Here is a 19,834-nt window from a genome sequence, read left to right as displayed (position 1 = left end):
GCGGATATGAGATATCAGCGTAATTCAAGGTGATTCAAAAAAAGTGCACCTCGGCAAACATTTCCCGATAACATTTCATTCCGACACTTCAACCGGTACTCCCTGCCTCAAGCACATGCGAAGTAATATAAAATGCCGGGTAGCTGCACTTCACGCCGACCAGGTAACATGGCGGTGGAAATTGTAAAGCCTGTTGGGGAATTATTTGGTAATTGACAACCGCGACTATTTCATCTAGTACTAGACCAATTATTCTGAACCGTTGAGAAAAGTGCCGTTAAGCGCGAACCCAGTCGCTGTAGGAACATACCTACACCACAGCTCGCCCTCGCAATCGTCCATTTGCTCGAACGAGCATTGCACCAACGGGATAGGTACGTGTGGCTGGTTCGTCGCCCGTTCTTCGGCCGTTTAGAGCAACGTGTTCTGCCTTTCACCACCATCAGGCGATTTAAAATGAAATTGAATTTTAAACTGTGAACCATGCTCGCATGCACTAGTCGTTGGCAAACAAAAGATCCTGGCTTTTATCGTCCTTTTTTTAAATTCTAATTTGTTCTCATGTCACGTTATCTGCCCAAGCTACGGTACCTGCAGGATGAGTAGATACGCCTGACCTTTCTTCGTCCTTGACGCGATTCGTCCTAGAACTGGAGACCGTTGACGGTACTATTCCTTGGGGAAAACTCTTCTTGACTATATCGAAAAAGCTCGTTACCTTCAGGACCAGTAAAGATCCTAGGTCCTCCCCGAGGTTTTGGTTGGAAGGCAGCGGATATCCCCGAATTCCACAATCGGGACCGATTGACATGGACCCTATCTCCGTCCCTTCGGAGCATCTAGGAGGGAAATGAGTTGAGAGCGGCGCGATGCTTGAAAGTGGGAAAAAGCTTGCGACGCAAATTCTAGGAAACAAGGAAAAGTTTGTAATTAAACTTAAGAAAGGACAGCAAAAGCGTTGAGACTGCGGATATGCCGGGGGGGGGGGGGGGGGGGGGGGGATGCATGCAAATGTATTCGTTCTAGTAGTGGGGGAAAGGGGACAGATGGAAAATATTACAAGGGTTAAAAAGCTACTACCACCCTGTCACCAAGAAATTATGCTCCACTTCAACTTTTCTGAGCTTTTCAGTTTCCGCGTTTCCCACCGTATTCGACATCATTCCATCCCTTAATGGCTTCTCAGTTTCAACGATCAAATATCGTCCTATGCATACAACCTGCGACGTTTCCCTCCACGTAAACAAATATAACTGAATAAATAAGTAGTGGGGAAGACGTGGGATCGGAGATGAACGTAAAAGCACATAATGAGCGAAAGAGACCGCGATAATAGTTAACTAATGGCAGTGGAATTTTTCAACAGTGGAAGGGAGAGCCCGAGGTAGTCGCCCTGCCTTTTAACAAGGCTTATGTTGCCACCGCCGTCAACTCCGTCTAAGAGGGAGTAAACTGCCGCTCTTATCCTAAATGTCCGAGTGATTCGGGCCAATGGTATCGTCGCGAGCGCAGCCCTCTTGTCGGACTAACTTATACATGTACTTACGGTACCGAAACTCTTTCGCATACTCAGAGTAGGTTTAAAACAATTGCACAAACTCGAAACTTCTCGGGGAATGAAAAAAAAACTTTGGACAGCTATCAAACCCCAACCCTGACCCAACGAATTATTTTGAGATTCGTTCAAGACCAAAAGACCTTTTAATAAGAGGCGTATCCACATTCAACGTTCTAAATTGAAACCATTTATTATTGTTTTGACAATGAAATTGAAGTAACCGAGTTAAAAATCGAGGACGTATTTCGCGCAGCGATTTATTCAAGTTCAATGTACCAAGATGATAGACTCGACACAGAGCTAATTATTCGCTGAATCCTATAGCCCAAAGATCATTAGGCTAGCTCGAATACTTTAAAAAATACTTTGCAAGTAGCTGAGACTTGGATTAACCGTAAAACCAACTACAAGGAGTCGAGCTGACAAGCACATGCGCCGTGTACACATGTTAAAATATGGATGAAAGACTCGATAGTGTACGTTTACTCACGTCATAACCGAATTATTAATGAAAAGTAATTTCAATTCAAAACATTCGAGAGTTATGTGCCGGCACATAATACGGTGACACCTAAACTGTATAACTGAAAAACTACCTCAGCTGATTGTTTTTGACAGTAAGTCATCCGCCGGATAACTTTTTACCATAAACAACAATCGGCAACGGCACTAACTACCGTTTTGGGAGTCTGGACACTCGGTACCAGTTGAACCGAGCGGTAACAACGTTATAGCGCACTGGTGGTCGTAGCTACGCTGTAGGCTTTATGATGACGAAGGACCCACCTGGGATGGAGGGCTGCAATCTCCCCTACCCCCATTTACCCTGCACCTGAACCACCGCCAGTGTTACAAACCCGGTTCACTGCGACGAGGTGGAAATGCGGGCGTCTTTCGCAGCCCGGACTCGTGTACATTTCTGAATGGAAACGCGCCTGTCCCGATCCTTGACGACTTGATTCCTTCACTAGGAGTAGGCAATTCTCACGACTGCTTGGGATTTCCTCTGACCTTCGAGGTCTCCTCGGCGTGTCGCAACTCATCAATTGCGGGAGGGCCAATGTAGCTAGCTAAAATCAACAGTGCACGCTGTCAATCTCTCTCACCCTTCCCCCCGCGCAACCGCTTCCGTTAACGGGGTCTCGCGTGCGTATCGATCGCGCACCGTCAGTCATCCCCGTCGCCCTTAGCTACCTGGCCATACGGTCGTCGTTTCGACGGCACGCACAACAAGTTCTTAAAGACAGGACCCGGCACCCGCCACGAAACCAACGTACTGTTCAACCAGGTCAATAATATTCCCAACCTCCGTGGACGCATAGACGACGTAGTGCGAGTCCCGGTAGAGGTCAAGTGGCGTCGTCATCTACCTTGCGGTATTCCCGAATGCGGGAAGTCGCACCCCTAGACGTGCCAACTTACCCCAGATGACCTGCCGATCTGCCTCGGTGATGACGCCGTCCGCCGCTCGAGACGACGGCGATTTTTCATCATCCGCGTAGCACCCCAAGAATCTAATTGCCCCTAACGACGCCCTCGCGCACCCCTAGCATCCAGGCGCCGCGCTGGGGTGTCACGTCATTTATCACCCCTGGACGGAATCCGGTTCGGCACATGCGGGCGGCCGGGGCTCTCGGACGGCAGGTAGATAGAGAGATGGACGCTAACCGCGACCTACAGGGAGCGGTCAGCGAGACGTATTGCACCGTATTTGGCACCGCTACGGGTATCGATATTGCCCATTTCGTTACGCCGGATTCCTGACTTCCGGATCACCGGTAACTGCTCTTGGTTCCCCTGTGGTCCAGTAACCCAACTCAATGATCCATCCCATGGATGACTCACGGAATAATAGCGTTCCTGTAGGGGCTACTAGGATTGTTGACTTCGCTTTTTACGCCAACGCAGCCTAACACAATCTTAGCCAGCCAAAATGACCAATCTGATACCTTTGCCAAATCCATCAGATTCAGACGAAGGTTTGCTTCAGAGAGTCCTATACATTATTTACTTTGAGTATTGGCTCTGGGTTATCGAAATTGAATAGAAAAGTTCATGTGGCGGCCTTTAAATAATATTACGAACAGATATTTTCGTCACTAAAAGTTGATTCTCGGATATCTACAGCGGATTTGTTCAGTGACTCGATATTTCTCGTTAAATTACCTCTCCGTGATTGTGATGTCTTCATAATCACTAATACCTCTGATGTCACTTGCAACACCGAAAAAGCTGTCTCCTTCACTGCTATTATTATACTTAAGATTATTCGAAATGTTTGTAACAAGAAGTAAATCGAGTCACGTATTCAGGTCAGGTACTAACAAATCGACCATCTTCTTACCTTCGTAAGAAAGTTCATCGATATTTTTCACAATTGAAGTGTTCATCCGGGTAAGAATATCCCGGACAGATGAACACTTACGATTATAGGCTGAATCTTTTAGCCTGAGGACGAGAAATGTCCAAGTTGAAAATACCTTAGCGTAGGTATGGGAGAGACATCAGAAGCACCGATGTAGACGATGTTAAACCATCCGTAGACGGTCGGAACGTACCTATCTCTCACAAAGAGATACGATTTTCCTTTACCGTTTTATTCATCTACTTTCCCCGGTGACATCTCTGTCGGACCTAGGAATCAGTTGACAATCTGGGACGTTAACTTGGCCGGACGAATGCCTCGAGGGCTGAAGGATCAGCCACGATCAGACTAGACTCGAACTTGGAGGTTGGCTCTGCTTCCACTTTGCTCGCTCGCACAATAGTGAGACACGATGAATTGGTAAAAGCGCTATGACTCGAATTTCGTACAAGTGCCTCCACAACCCGTATGCAGGTACTTTGTGCGTGTGTGTGTGTTCATCGTGCGTGGTACAGTACAAGAAAGTGAAATATACAAAAAGGAAAAAAATTGTCCGCTCAATAATTCGCTACCGTCACTCGACGGAGTATCAGTGTTTGCTGATTAGTTGTTCCGTAGCCATTAACTTCGAGGCTTTCCAGTCGAAATTTTACCTATTCACGCAACTCAGGGTTCAAGGAGTAATTTTCAACGCAAGCGCCAAAACGCCAGGTTATACCCGCATGTATATGCATGGACATAAACTATTTCTTTTTCAAGCGCGGGCAATCGCTTCGAAAGCATTTTCGCGGTGGTGCAAAAAGCTGGATTTTTATTCGAATTTTATGATTTAAATCGCGCACTCCGCATATTCCTGCACCACTGCAGCAATCCCTAGTCAGCGTCTGATTTTATGCTTTACTTTTTATTACTCTACGTGGAAAGAGTGCGATTCGGTTGGTTCCGTGCGCTCCCCTGTATTATACTTTGCTCTCTGATCTCTAGCAAGATATACGCGCCCTCTTTTCTTCTCAGCACTACCATTTTAGACGCATCTCGTTAAGTCAACGTATTTCCATCTCTAGGATATATTGCTCGTTATATAATACGTAAACGGTTTTACGCTGGAAACGGAAAAATTATACGGATTACTAGTCCAGAGGTTTTTTTTCTCTTAATCACAAGTACCTGCTTGTTACAGTTGTTAATAATGTCAAATTGTTCAATATACTTAATAACTCATCCTTTCGCGTGATTTCATCGGAAATTTATGGTGAACAGTTTGTTTTATTTCCACGCAATTTTGAAGCTCATTAACAGTGAGAAGAGTATGGTTATCCCGAACGCAATCCCATCTGTGACACCAATTTTTAACGGCCATACATCGCATGCTCGATAATTTTACTGTTCAAAAACTGTTAGTAATTTTCTCCACTTTGCTTTTATCACATTTATCGTACAGGTTATGATAATGATATCGCTCTAGGAACGATGCAAAGAATCAAGATCAGAAATAACTGTCGTACAATACCAGAAGTCAAATGGTCAGTGATTACCTCTGAAGCAATGGTAATATTGGTAAGCCTTGGCATTATTTTCCGCATTTGAGGAACAAATAATACTATTTCTCAGTATTTTTATCCCCCCAAAAAAACGCTCACATCAACGAGACTTTCGAATTGGTCAGACATCCTTGTCGTGACGAATTTGCAAACGCTTTTATATCACAACTCAAAACTGAAGCCAGGGGCAGTTAAAAACCATGACAGTAAAAACAAACTTTCGCGAAGTAAATAAATCAAAATCCAAGCCTGTCATTAAAGGGGTGTCGTGATCGATTTCGACGTTCTCGTATATACCTCCAAATATCAAAGTCCACGTATCACAAACGCGAAAAGAGCTCAACAGCCCCATTCTATAAACAATTCTAAGCAAAAACACTCCAACAAATTTTCATTTAACGCAAAAATAAAAATGCGGAGTGTCTTTGTTTCGAATTGCGTATAGAATGGGGCTATTAAGCCCTTTCTTGTGTTCGAGATAGGTACATGGACTTCGATATTTGGTGGTATATACGACAACGTTGAAGTCGACTAGGGCCTCCCCTTAACGTCTTTTTATCGACTCGCCACATATTCTTTCGTATCGGTGAGAATGAACAGGAAAATACGAGTATGGCATAACTTAATTCCGTCCATTTCTACTTACCTTCGTGGCCTGTGAGATGTCGTTAGAGAGAATCATAGCGCATGAAGGATGTGGATTTAAGGGCGGCGAACAGGGTAGGGGAGGGGGGGGGGGGGGTATTTTTCCCGGTATTCGGTTAATAGTAGCCAGGAATCAAGATGCAGTGTTGTTTTAACGTAGTCTCATTCAGGTCGTTATGGTAATCTTGGAGGGGGGATTTGCCGGTAGCCACTAGCCCCAGGGCTCTGGTCAACCCCGGGACTCACGCAGCCCACGCAAGCCTCGCATTTTTCAAACACTAGAGCTCATGCTATCGAAGAACTGTCTCGGGGGAGAAGTAAAGGTGAAGTTGGAATCAGGGGGGAAAAAAAAATAAACGAGAGGCTCTCAGAGCGCATGCCTCGCAGAGTTCACCGGGCACATCAAACGCTGTTATTATTGGTTAAACTTAGCTGTCGCCGGTGGAGATTATTGGATACAATTGAACTGCGAACCGAGTTTCTTGGCGCGGTCGAGTGATCTTTCCGAGCATCGTTGAGAGCCTTCTTCTGCGAGATCTGAAAATATTCCTTCCTGTTGCCTCACCGCGTACCTCCGCTGCTGTATTGTCAGAAGCAATGTGCATGGCTTAAGACGTTCTTATTAGAAGTCGAGTGGAGTCGCTTCTAGCGGGGTTCAAACCCGAGAGGTTTCAAACGTAATAAGTCGTTTCAATCCGAGGATGAAACGCCGCGCCCCTATAGTAACTAAGCCCAAATTTATACATTCATTTCCTGCCAGAGTTTTCTTTGCGACTTGCTATCAAAGTTATATACCTGATTTTCCTTATTTTATTCTGTCATCTCCGTTTTTCTTTCTTTATTATTTCTATGTTTTTTTGGACGCGTGTATTGTTTATTTATTTATTCACTCGGAATTTTTTTTATTCCAACCACACTTACCCGTTCATTTCATTCCTTGAACATGATAACCTTCACAATTAAAAAAGTCATGGGAACATCCCGTGTGAGTTGCCAATGCTTAGACGACGAAAATTCAGCATAATCAACCTTCAATGTAGCCATCTAAAATTTTGTGTGAATACTATTGCTACGAATCTAAGAGTTTTCGATGCTTGACTCTATTTACAATCATAAAATCCGATGAACTGACCTGCCTTTCCACGGTATTACAGACAAGAATTAATGTCACCTTATTTTCAATACTTTTCAATTCAAAAGTCTTTGAGTTAAGATCCAAGAATGCAGTCTCTAAAGTCAAGTGCACTCTATGATCACAAAATGGATTGGAATCACCAACAATGGAGCACTCGGTTCGAAAAATGATACAAATTTCTATCATTAAAAATGTATTTATACCATACGCGTCATTTGATCAATATCTTCATCAGAAATCTATCAGTGCTGACTCATTTCGAAAATGATATCCGTTACTACTCAAATACAAGGCGCTATTCCAGGGTAGTTTAAAATCTGTAAGTTTCACTATGTAATTCCATTCTGTACTCAAAGGTCAGCGGAGTCTTGATTAATCACGAAGCAATTAAATAGTCGTCAAAGGTAAATTTTTCCGGTGATAAGAAAGTGAACGGAGATTTTGTGCGGAGAGAAAATGAGGTGATGGATCGGGTGGGGCACGGTGCGGCAATAACTTACGTGCAGAGCTCGTATCATTTTTCAATAGTTTTCGGCGCACCCAGCATTTATGTCGGTACGATTCCTATCGGGCTCTGCGATGTACGGGTATAACGTCCTCCGAAAGCGTGCTCGATCCACGGCGACGCCGAGTGGACGGTGGTAAATTTTCGATGCAAATGAGATCGCTGATACCGGGCAAAATATAAATCCGAAAAACCCGGTGAATTTATGCTCATTATCTTACCGCGCTACCCAGCTGCCGCTTTATTTCAACCATACTGCGCACCCTGGTGTCGAAAATACCGGCAGAAACGAACCACTCTCTTATTCGCAGAGACGGGACCGGTTGTAGTTTGCGGTTGTTCGGAAGAAGGCTTTACCGGAAGTGACAAGTTTCCAGGGAGTAACGGAGCAAGATCTCGTCGCGGGAGTCGAGAACCACATTTTCGGCCCCAATCAAAGCCATTATTAAGCTCATCCCCGCACTTTGTTCGCCTGGATATAGACGGCTAGGTTGGTAGGTGGGCAATGTGGTGGCTGCGGTCCTTCCGCGGGTATAACCGGGCAGAGTTGGCTTCGAGCCAGGGTATTCATTCCTGAAACTAACCCCTTCCCTTTCGCCGTCTTGCCGATCTAAGGGGCCAATTATTTAATCAATTCCACCCTCTTAGCGGTCCGGTACTCCCGCGCCCCCCTTGCTGAGCTGAGTCTCGGAGTTTCTGCGACAATTGAAATCGCTCCCCACACCGGAGAACGCCGCCGCCACCACCAACCAGCCTGTCCCCCCATTCCCTCAAACAGACTTCTCTTCTCTGGATTGTGGACTTGAAATCATCCGTTAGACTAGCATGCTTCGAACGCTAGGGATAATTTTCGCTAAGCAGATTCAGACCGCTAACAAAATACTCCAAAGTCAGAATGTCACCAATTCTACCCGACCATTAGGTAATCATCGACAAAGGCAAACAAACATGAATTGACCAATGGAGCGCATTTTATTAAAATTGATATCATTCGCCTGATATCCATATAATCTTGAAGGCTCCATGAGAAACAGTGAAAGTTTTGAATTCACTACCCGTACATAAACGGCGTATGAGGATCGAGCTGCAACATGGCAAAACTTGTTATAACATACCGAAAATTCAACGATTCATTTGCTTACTTTACTGAAACGATGCCATGGGGAACATACTGTCAAATAAATCGGGATAAATTCAATTCAACACTCCTTCAAGACTTGAAGTTTCGTCTCCAAACCCTTGACATTTATCGATCAGAACTCTTAGTTACAAGAGCTTGGAATACGTAACGTGCTGCAGTATTTGCCTTGATATTAAAATTTATGATTCGCTGAACTTCACTCAACAGGTATCTCCTTTTTCCCTAGCTCTCGGCTCCAGAGGCTTAAGCATAGGCCGATTATGGCGGGAAATGCGTACGGATAGTTTGGACGCCTTGAGCAGCCCGCCGGCTACCCCTGGGAAAACCGTGAGCTCATTTGATAGCGAAACGTCGTCGTGGCTACAGCCTCTCGCCACGCTTGCTCCCCCGAGCTTAGCTAATGAATGATTAACGAATTTTCCCCCTTCCGCCAGCAAATGGGAACTCCTCGTGAAAACTTTTCCCTTTTGAATAATGAGAAATATCGAGTTCGTGCCAAAATCAAGAACAGGAATGATTCTGGAGTCTTTCTTTTTTCCTTCTGGAGCTTATTTTTACTTCCACTTTCGAGGTTCCTTACAGGCGAGGCCAAAGTCGTGTCGGTCGTGATTTGCAGACGGTCATTAAGCGGATCGCGTCTCCTCCGTGGGGTCCTCGATTATGCTCTAATCCCAGCGGCTCCTCCTCGACAAACGCCCGACAAGAGGCCGACAAGAGTCAGTTGTAAAACCTCGAAATAAATCCTGTCCCATACTCTCCCTCAGGAGTCGGCACCGCCCCGAGGCCCACCCTACGCCGAAGCAACGACCACGTCCCAATCACGCCACAAACAATTAGATATAAAACCGTACGCCCCAGGCTTAAGGGCTGCTACGGTACGCTGGAACCCAGACCTGTTAGAGTGGTTGAGGAAAATGCTCCGGGGGACATTAGATCACTGCAACCCAGCCCCTCGAGGAACCGCCCCGAAACCACTAAACAACCTCACTGTCCGATTTAAGTGTCATTTCAACAGAGACCCCCCGGATATTCGGTATTTATTTCGCAACTGTGCGGGGTTTAATCAGGTCATAATTGACCGCCTGTTCCACTTTTCGATCAGTGGTATGCATGAAACAAGTTGGAGAGGCACATCGGTCTCCGGACCGCTAAACTAAAATCCATATTCCAGTATTCTGGTGAAAGATGTGAATTCACTTCCTCGATTCACCGATGAGTTTTACATTAAAGATAGGCAAAATGAGTGAGAGCCGATCGCTCCAAGTTCATTAGAAAAAAGAAATTGAACGCGCGCGAGCCGACGTACTATCTTTTACTGCGAAGAGAAGCCTTTGACCTACCCGACGAAAATATTATCATATATTTCTCTCCTTTCACGATGAAATTTGACATTTGACAAGTTTTGCGAATTTCTAGACTTTAAGAGCTTTCGTTTCAGCCCTATATCAACACGATCCATGTACGAAGAGCCGAAATATACCAGTTGTAATATTTGCAACATCGTCAACATCGTCAGTTCGATTAAGAATTTTCGTCGACTTTTAAACTTTGAACTAGATACATATATGACATAGGCATAAACTTGTCGTTTAATATATATGATAAAAATAGCTCCACCCGAGAAGCTTACGGAGACAGCACAAGAGAGGGCGTGTCGATCGCTCGCTCTTAGTCGATAATAATGTAACCTGGTAATGCGGTACACGATTAAGTTTTCTAAATAATCTGTCAGCTGCGTAACACATGATGCCAATGAACGAATGGAAAGAACATCAGAGTCAGTGTTGAACAATTTTAAAATATAAGAAATGAATCGATGAACATCATTTGCATCGATTTTTTTATCTACAACAATATTGCGCCATAAAAATTTCACCGAATATGGCTTCGCTTTCTTGAATAATAATGCCTTTACTTTTAGGGTTATAAAAGCAAAGTTTTTAAAATAGTCGGGATAATGAATAAAAAAGTATTCAAAAGTGCTCTGGATCGTTCGTGTGAAAAATTTATGAAGTATATTTCACACGAAAGAAGAGTTGCCTGTCAAATAATCTTCAAAAAATTATTCTACCAATGAGTCTAATCGCCGGGCGATTATTTTTAGCTTGATATGTAAGAAAATTTGTATGACGCAGAACAGCATGCTTTGTGGACTACATTTTCATTTCATCAGGCACGAATTAATATGCAATGCGTCTGTGATAAGACGTAAGATTAGAGAGTACTAAACTGTGAATTATTATTAGTTTTCACATGAAAGACTCAAACGAAGACTGGGCTGAAAGATGTAATAAAATAAAAGCTGCTAAGCTTTCTGCGGTAGCACGATTATTTTCCATGCAATTCAAAAACTCGTTTTATCACATCGAACCTAACCTAGATGCACGATTGTGGATGTATTTCGTTTGTTTGAGTCGTTTGAGAACGGTTGATTTACGAAGAGACACGAAAAGTAACTTAAAGCTTCGAACGAGCCAAGTCAGCAAACATCTTCATTCGATTGTTAATAACAATACCGAGCGTTGTTTATTGAACAAAAAAAATGAAAATAGTTAGAGTAAGGGTCAATGAATTTGGGAAAAAAAAACGAGTCAGAAATTATCAATAAGGAGCGGAAAAAAAAATATTTTGTGAAAATTGTTATAACTGACACTGGTCTCCCCTACAGAAAGGATTGGTGTAGATTGACTATGCTACCCGAAGCAGATAATTGGTGAACCAGGTGAAGAACTCGCAGAAATGGCAAGATATAAGTCCCTTGATAAATGAAATTTCTTCAGAGATCCGACGACAACGATTTTCTATATTTGGGAAAGGCACCGATCGAGGTGCACCACGGTTCGTTCTTAATTTTCTAAAAAACCCATGAAGTACAACTACCCCCAAATTCTTCATTTCGTACGTAATTCTATATTTTTAGTGTTGATTTCTTACTTTTAAGAAGAAGTTATGTAGTTGGCAGTAAGGATTTTGATTTAATTTTTTCTTTTCGTATCAATGGTATTGCTGCTGGTACTTATTTGAATGTACGTTATCATTTTGATGGTTTCTGAGTCGTAAAATGAATTTTTGTTCGTAGTTTACACTCTAATCTACTTGGCGCAAAGCTTTTGCACTTGAGATGCTTTTGGAAGACATAATGTAACCTCAACTCAGAGGAAATGTATCTGATTGTACCAACGTATTATTCACTTTGTAATGGGGAATCCAGCGATGTATAACGACTGCAAGTTCTTGCGCGCGGTTATGCTTTATCCTCAGTCTGACATCTCGTATTTTCGCGAAGCTTCCAGTCCAGCTTCCCCCCCCCCCCCCCCCCCCTGCACCCTTCAGTTCGCATCACAGCTCTATAAGCTGTGTGTTTTATGCCTTGAGTTGATTTTGTACGAGAGAATGTTTCTCGAAAGCTAATAAACGAAACTTTGCCGCATCTCTTTCCCTTCGTCTTGTATACTTTGAGATAGCTCGTTCTCACTGAGGAGAATACTTGTCCTAAATTACCTTAGAGTATCGTCCACCCTCTTTCTTGCGTGATTCCAGTCGATTAATCACAGAAATATCAATCCGAATGTTCGCGCCAGCTCTGCTGCAGCAAGCTGTTACCACGCCAATGGTTACGAGCGCGTGACAATGCCTAAGTGAAACCTTAAACCTTCGTAGAATCGAGGGTCTTGGACGTCCCGACGGAAGTAGTAGGCCATCAGGAAAAAGTGACGGCGATCTAAGCGTTGGGATGAAACCGCGTCGGTCGGCACGCGCAGTTCCGTGGGCGGAATATGGAAAGCTTGACAAATCGTTTTTCGGGTAAAACGAAAATGGAATTTCGGCCAGTTATATCTTCTCGCGAATTGTCGCTGGCGCGGCGTGGAAAGCATTTGCGGGTGTTAGTAGCCTTAAGCTTCGCCCGAAATCGTGAAAATACTCTGTATAAGTCCACCATACGGTTCCACGTCGGTGTTTTGCACTCGGGACAAGCGGCGTAAAAAGTGCAAAATGAAATAAAGTCACGATCATATTTTACAGCGAGAAGAATCGCTTATTTGAAGTGTTAGTATCGAAGTCGCTTCGTAAAGAGCCGTAATCCCCCATCCGATAGGGAGAACAAACCCCCGGTGAATGAAATTCATCGTCTTATTTCCATTAAAATATAAATTTCATTTATAACCGCGGTATGAATGATATTGAATAAAGAGATTGGATCGGAATAACGGCGACTCGGTTGGACGACCAGAGAATGTAAGATGGAAGGATGAATACGGAAGATTGCTTGATAATAAAATGACGCCCTCTCGGTAGACTGACGATGAAGTATATAACCGGCAGTTTTACCGAACGTTCCTCAACTGGCTAACTTGTGTATACAAAAGCAGAAAAGGGGTGGTTAGGTTAGGTTGGATGAGACGATGGAGAGAGGTATGAAGGTTAAAAATTCTACCGTTCAACGCGCGATGCTAAGAATATTGGAATTTGTTTCGGTGAAAAGACCCCCGTGCGAAGGATTCTCATCTCGATAAGTTCGTTGGGCAGAAAAGCTGCTTCTTCATTTTCCTCTCCATACGCGAGCGATATCCCCACTTCGCCGATGCCACATTCCAGTCTTCTCTCTCTCTCTCCCTCTCTCCCTATCTCACCCACGCACCCTTGCATTTTTTTTTTCTCCCCGAACGGTTTTCTGTCGATTCGAAAATCGCCGGGACGGATTAAACAGCCGTTCAAAATGCAGAACCGTGCATCAAACGATTCTACACTGCTACAGCAGACGTGGAATTAAAGTCCAAAGTAACACTTTACAGAGTCGAGAAGCCGCTGCCTGAATTGCATACAATGTGACAGCCAAAGTTGGACACGAAAGTAGGCTGATTATCAGGCGAGTCACGTATGATGAATACCAATACATGCATAACCCTACAATAGTACAGTCGTTAACCATTAACCCTCGGCTTGACGTGGGGGTCTCACCAGTTTGCATAACTATCTGTCGGTCTCTTGCAGGCATGCAAAAACTTGGCCACCGAGTTATGAATATAATACCGGAAACTTACTCGACTGCACACCGATGCTCAGAGAACTAATATACCGGGGTGACAAGATGTCAAGGGAAACCTCGAGGTCCAGCAAGTCTCGGGATTGTTAGAATTCAGTAGTGAAAGTTTTATACTTAATCTTTGAATCTTAAAAACATTTATTTTGAGATGAATAAGCTTATTGTTGTCAAAACATCTGTATACGATTCATTTTCGATACTGTGTTTTTTCTTACAATGGACATCAATTGTATCTATTCAATTTCATTTATTTTAATGTACAGAAAAACTTAATGAACGTTCAAGTGAACTCACCTAGTCAAAGTAGATATCATTGTCACAATGTTGAAGGCAAAGGAAACGTCTTCTTTTGAAATAGAGTTCGAATTGGGTCCATCGATCCCGAGGTCAAATACATAATACAGTGTCAAGAGTAGAATTTTGCTCACACTAACATGATCGTATCCAGTAAATATTCATAATAAGAAGCACGAGCTTCTTTGCCCTTGTATTGATCCGTTCCACGATCTCTTACGATTTATGGTACACCTCTATTCAATGTGGTATAAGAGCAGACATTTTTCTGCATGCAGACTGTCTTAACCTTGTACCATTTTTCTTCTATTCATTTGTGAAAATACGTGTTATTCTTTGACCCGTGTACAGGGTAAGTCCGCCACGATACATCATACGAAGAATAACTCTCTCTCTCTCTCTCTGCCGCAAGAAATACCAGGACGTTGAGCGTTCTAGAATAATGCGACGGATAGTTATTCCCATCTTCGGAATAAGCAACGGATAGAAAGAACCTGTTCTCCGAACACTGTGCACTGCTCTTTGATCCCTGGCAGTTTGATTCATATCCTTACCGAAACTACGTCCAACCATACCGTATTAAAACGTCATCAAGCTGAAGTTGTTCGAAAACCAAGAACTCTGTACTGCACGAGAGCCGGTTACCTATGTATAGACTGCACTTTGAGTGCCGGTAGTCAGTTATACGATGCCAGAAACGTGCATCAGAGTAATGGCACCAAAGTTATGGTGGAACTATTTTAAATATCGGCTGAGACGAAGGAGGCTTCCGCCTTCCGCTTCCTTCGTGGATCTCCTTCCGCTGCAGGCACGCTAGTTGCACGGCATTGCTTCAGGCTTAGTCCACGCCTATACCAAGTTGAACCCCAGTGCACGTACGTGTATTCTCGTAAGCCTGTGCGGCACACTACACATATTTTATGTCCTCTGAGGTATAGCGACGTTAAGAGCCTCTTAGAATTATTCCAAGCACCGATTTGTTCATCTTTGGCGGTAACGTTCAGTCGTGCTCAAAGCCGTAAAGCCTGCTGCCCTGTGGAATATGGTCTATAGACTGGGTTGAAACTGTTGTTTAACCCAGGAAGAGCTGCAACATAATATTTCTGCGTTAACTCAGCTTGAAATTTCACAGAACTCTTATCTCCGTAATTTTCGACCCAGTTAGCCTTCCGTGAACCCATCTCATCGTCTCTAGCGACTCGTTCCGGTAATGAGACGCGTGAACAGAGTAATAGATTCGAATTATGCCATGGCTGAGGGTCGGAGGGTGAATTGCTGCCTAGTGACGCATTGCACTGCACCTGGTGGTTTGTGTGAGCTAATTACGTCGCCCAGTTCTGCCATTACATCGACTGACGTGGAGTAGCTTCGAAATAGAATTGCGTTCCTTTCCTAGATTCCCCATCCACCTGTTCACCATAAAATGTTAAACTGTACCAAAGTAAACCTCAAAAAGAGATGAAACTTGGATGCGAAAGAGAGACAGAGAGAGAGATGCAGGTAATCCAATAAGGATCACGCGATATCCCACCGGCTACACGGACACTTGGGGCATCTCTAAGGATTCTGAGATTCTAGGCACGTGGTGAACGCCTCCGTTGAGTCAACTGCCGGCACCAAACCATCCACAATGGATACCCACAATGCCCACAATCGTATCTGCGATGTAACGGGTGTCCGGTCCCACCGGCAACACGATCATATGCCAATCTCCGTGACCAGAGAACTAATATCACTACGCCAGCCTCCATGATTCCTAGCAGGATCATTGTCTCGAACGTACTTTGCGCTGTGAGCAATACCTAAGGTGGAGAATTTTCCAATGTGAAAAAATTCCAAGTACAATTTTCAACCCTCACGATAAGCTGTTGCAAATTCATAACGGAAAACTTGGCATGTTACGTAGCGTCATCTAGATGTTTACCACTCAGAGTACACTTATACACATTGTACATTTGATGAAAACGAACTTGGAAAGGAAAACGCCTTCCGGTAATATATCCTATTCAAGGGTTGTCATCGGTAAGATATTGAACGTCGAGTGAAAATGAAGTGTCCTATGATTAGCTTTGCCAAGGATTGACACGATTTTTGGACATAATAAATTCATAAGAAATTCAGAAGGAATTGGTTCAATTGTCCAAATCTGACGTGGACTAACAAAACGTGTTGTACTCAGCCCAGAAATACCGCATTGGGATTTTTGGTGATCCCTTACGACATTGACGAGGGTTGGTTCGGACCTTTGCTAAACTTTACGATAGAAATACGAAAACGAAAGGTCTTGAAATTTGTTGATAGGTCGCAAGTCGCACATCTGAACTTGGGACACTATCTCCAGTTTCTACAGTTTCTCAAAAGTTGTCGATACGATGTCAGCGAGCTAGTCAGTGCAGACCAGATTTATGACCCCAATGCACGCGGTCTCGGGCGTTCACTTACCCTGGGCGAAACTCCGCAGTGTGAACATTATAAAAGCGATAATTCAGAACAACTTTGACATCTAGCTCGAAGAGCACACACCAGATTGCGCTGGGATACGGCTACGTACACGGTCCTTTTCTACTTTTAAAGATTTGGAAAGTATCACCACCTTTCTACGCCTTTTCACGCGCGCAGATTGTCCTAAACAGCTGCTTGGTCTTAGGTATAATACGAAAATACCTTATCGCTTATTCGTGTATATTGCTACTGGTCGAAGCGCTCGGAAATCTCCTTAGAATTTATCTCGAAATCGTGTCCCCATCCGGGTGTGTATAAGCGTTTCCCAATCACCCACTGAATTTGGTTATTCCACAAAGTAAAATGCGGAGCTGCTGTATCTCGCAAGTTGACTCGGCTCGTAAAATTAACCGCTAATATATCGGTATTAATAGAGGGTGAAACGCACCCTCTGCGAGCAGAAACCGAACATTGAAAAAACACGAGGGTAAGAAGAAGCGCAGACAGAGCAGAGCTTCGCAAAGCTCCCATCGTGCTTGGTCGAGATAGAGCAGACTTCGACTCAAGTACGTGCGTTTCTTCGGATCGTCATCTATGGGTTATTAACGAGACAAACTCCTCCCAGAATTGATAAGAGTCAACTCACCACCCTGCCCCTCCACTAGTCGCTACTCGCCATCGATTTCTCCTTAATTTAATTTTATTCATTTTTTCGCTTCCCACAAAATCCCAACTTGTACCTCCCGGCTGAGCGCCAGATGCATTTTAGATCTCCACTGCCATTTCTGAAAAGATACCTCACCTGACTGATGGAATCCACGTCAGCTGCCAAGTTTAATTTTTTTTTATAATCGAGATTCACCGAAAGCTGCCGTTGTAATGAACGGAGCTTGATCGGTCAAAATTTTAACTTTTTCTTCTTTAAATTGAGCATCAAAAAATCAATGCCCTACCTTTAATATGAAAAAGCGGGCTCAAAAAATCGATATCACAGTGCACAAAATGCATTCATAAACTTTCGTACTTCCATGCTGTACGTAGATTTTTATGTCATACCAACACCTTCAAAACTTGATGGTCAACATAATCTGTAAGGCCGCGCTGTGATTGCTGCCGAAATTATAGAAAAAATTCCTAACTAAGAAGAAGCCCCGAATGTCAAAGCTTAAACTGTCGAAACCTTGGAAGATTTGACGACGAACCGCAAATGCGAGTTTGTGATTCGTAATAATATTATAAACGTTGTGCCCAGTTGTAAAGTTGGTCACAGCGGTGTACACTTTGGTAGGTAATTAATTTTCACTGTGACCTAGCTGCTTAGCTGCTTTAACTTCCGTCCGCGGGTTACGGTATTCCTCGTTCTCTGCTCGCCCTCCGGGAAGCCCTTCCGCGTCGTCTGTCCGTCCATAAAACAGACAGAAGGGAAACAAAGGCCCTTTCCGCCTGGCTTGTATCTAAGTTTTGGTCGCATGGAAGCACTCCCTCGCTGGGACGACCTTGGATACCAGTACTGTTTGATCTCGTCCCTTCATTCCCTACACCTCCCTCCCTCTTGACCTGCCCCCCCAGAGTCTGACCCCGTTGCAACAGAGGGACCCTTTTTCAACCGGAAGATGTAGGATAGCAATCCTTTCACCCTGCTTCGACCGTTTAATATCTATACATATGTACCTATGTAGTTGTCGCGGCAAAAAAGAACGAAGGGTAGTATTATTGACTAATACAGTCTGCATGTGTCACTGGCATCCCTTGCCAGTGGAACTAGCACATTGGGCAATGGTGTGTGTTCACTATTGGTGTAAGGGGTTATAGCCTTCTGTCTTATGTCTCGTAAGTTTGGTGGTTTGAGTTTAATGGAGTGAAAAAAAGATATTCGGATTTTTCCCTCATTCTTCGAAGGAGCACAAGCAGCAACGCTTCCATCACGTTATTCGCTGGGGAAAATATTGTGGAAGCCTTGCCTTTGTCGGGACTCGAAATATGTAGGCCTTTGTAAGGAACCGCGGTGTGCATCTCGAGATTTAAAGATGATTTGACTAATCTAATATCAGGTTTCCATTTCACATTTATTCAAACGAATAAAGTGAAGTTATTGTTCTCTTATCAAACCTGCTCATTTCTGTAGTTCTTTTTCTCTTTTTCTCTTTTATTTTTTTATGCTTTCACCCTGTAACACACACACACACGAGATACTTTCATCCCTTCAGCCACGTTTCACGTTTACCACAGTTATATTCAACCTTCCCACAAAAGTCACGATAAGAGATAATTTCTGTAATCTGTTATTCACCTGTAACGAAAATCGCATCACGAACGACTCCCACTTTCTCGAATGGCTGAAATAGTCTTTCAATGGTATCGGGCCCGTGCTAGGTGACGATTACTCGTCCACGACGATGACCATCCAGTGTTTTTCAGGGAACTTCAGCGACTTATCCTACATCCATTATTTAACGCGTAAGTATTATGACTAGATGTAAGTATATTAATGTTTGTTTTACAGTAAAACCGTCCGTAGCTCTCAGCGACATTTATAAAAGATGAAAAAAATGCTGACTTCACCGACAGTTGCAAACGTCGAAACCCTGATGAAGTATGCATATAAAACTTACAAGTAACGCACTAGTGACGTTTTTGACTCACAATCAGAGTTCTTTCAGGTCGATATCCCATTGGCATTATTCATCCTTTCTTGCAACCTTTCGCAAAAAAGTTTGCCAATGAGATGACGAACCGTTAAGTAACGATAATGAGTGAGTGGAGTACTCGAACAAGAACCGGGCAGTTAAGTCGAGACTAAAAGAATTCGTTACGTTCAAGAAGGTTCCGGAAAATCAAATTGAATGTTTCTGAAAACCCAGTTCGCATTTGGAAGTGCATTTCAGACTGACAATACGTATCTATTAGAGTATACTTACCCATACGTGGCTTGTTTAATAGCAGATTCACAACTCAGGTTAGAGAACTGGTGTTTGACACAACTACGTCCGAATCACAGAGTTACACATGAGTCATGCTTTTGATAACAGAAACCTCATCACCTTGTCGCTTTCTTTCCATTTGTAACAGTAAAAAGGTTTACTCCAAGGTACAAGCCTTGTCTCAATACAAACTTTTTAACGAGAGCACACCAGCGAAGTAACCGGCAAAGTGGTGATACTGAG

The 19,834-nt window shown here is 43.6% G+C and overlaps 1 protein-coding gene across 12 annotated transcripts in view; it reads left to right on the top strand.

Moving 5' to 3' along the window:
- The window catches only part of LOC107226430 (tyrosine-protein phosphatase Lar), a 472,005-nt gene that overhangs the window by 325,962 nt on the left and 126,209 nt on the right, over nt 1-19,834 (top strand). For 11 of the 12 annotated variants that reach the window (XM_046732656.1, XM_046732655.1, XM_046732666.1 and 8 more), the window contains one exon: nt 19,089-19,127. The exons of the other annotated variant lie outside the window; for it this stretch is intronic. In XM_046732656.1, the coding sequence (XP_046588612.1) occupies nt 19,089-19,127 (39 nt within the window). The remainder of the gene's footprint in view (nt 1-19,088; nt 19,128-19,834) is intronic. 12 annotated transcript variants of the gene reach the window in all.

The sequence above is a fragment of the Neodiprion lecontei genome, chromosome 2 (assembly GCF_021901455.1).
Source record: "Neodiprion lecontei isolate iyNeoLeco1 chromosome 2, iyNeoLeco1.1, whole genome shotgun sequence".
In the NCBI taxonomy this organism is placed as follows: domain Eukaryota; kingdom Metazoa; phylum Arthropoda; class Insecta; order Hymenoptera; family Diprionidae; genus Neodiprion; species Neodiprion lecontei.
The sequence above is the reverse complement of the archived record's forward strand: the minus strand, read 5'-3'. Positions and strand labels throughout refer to the sequence as shown.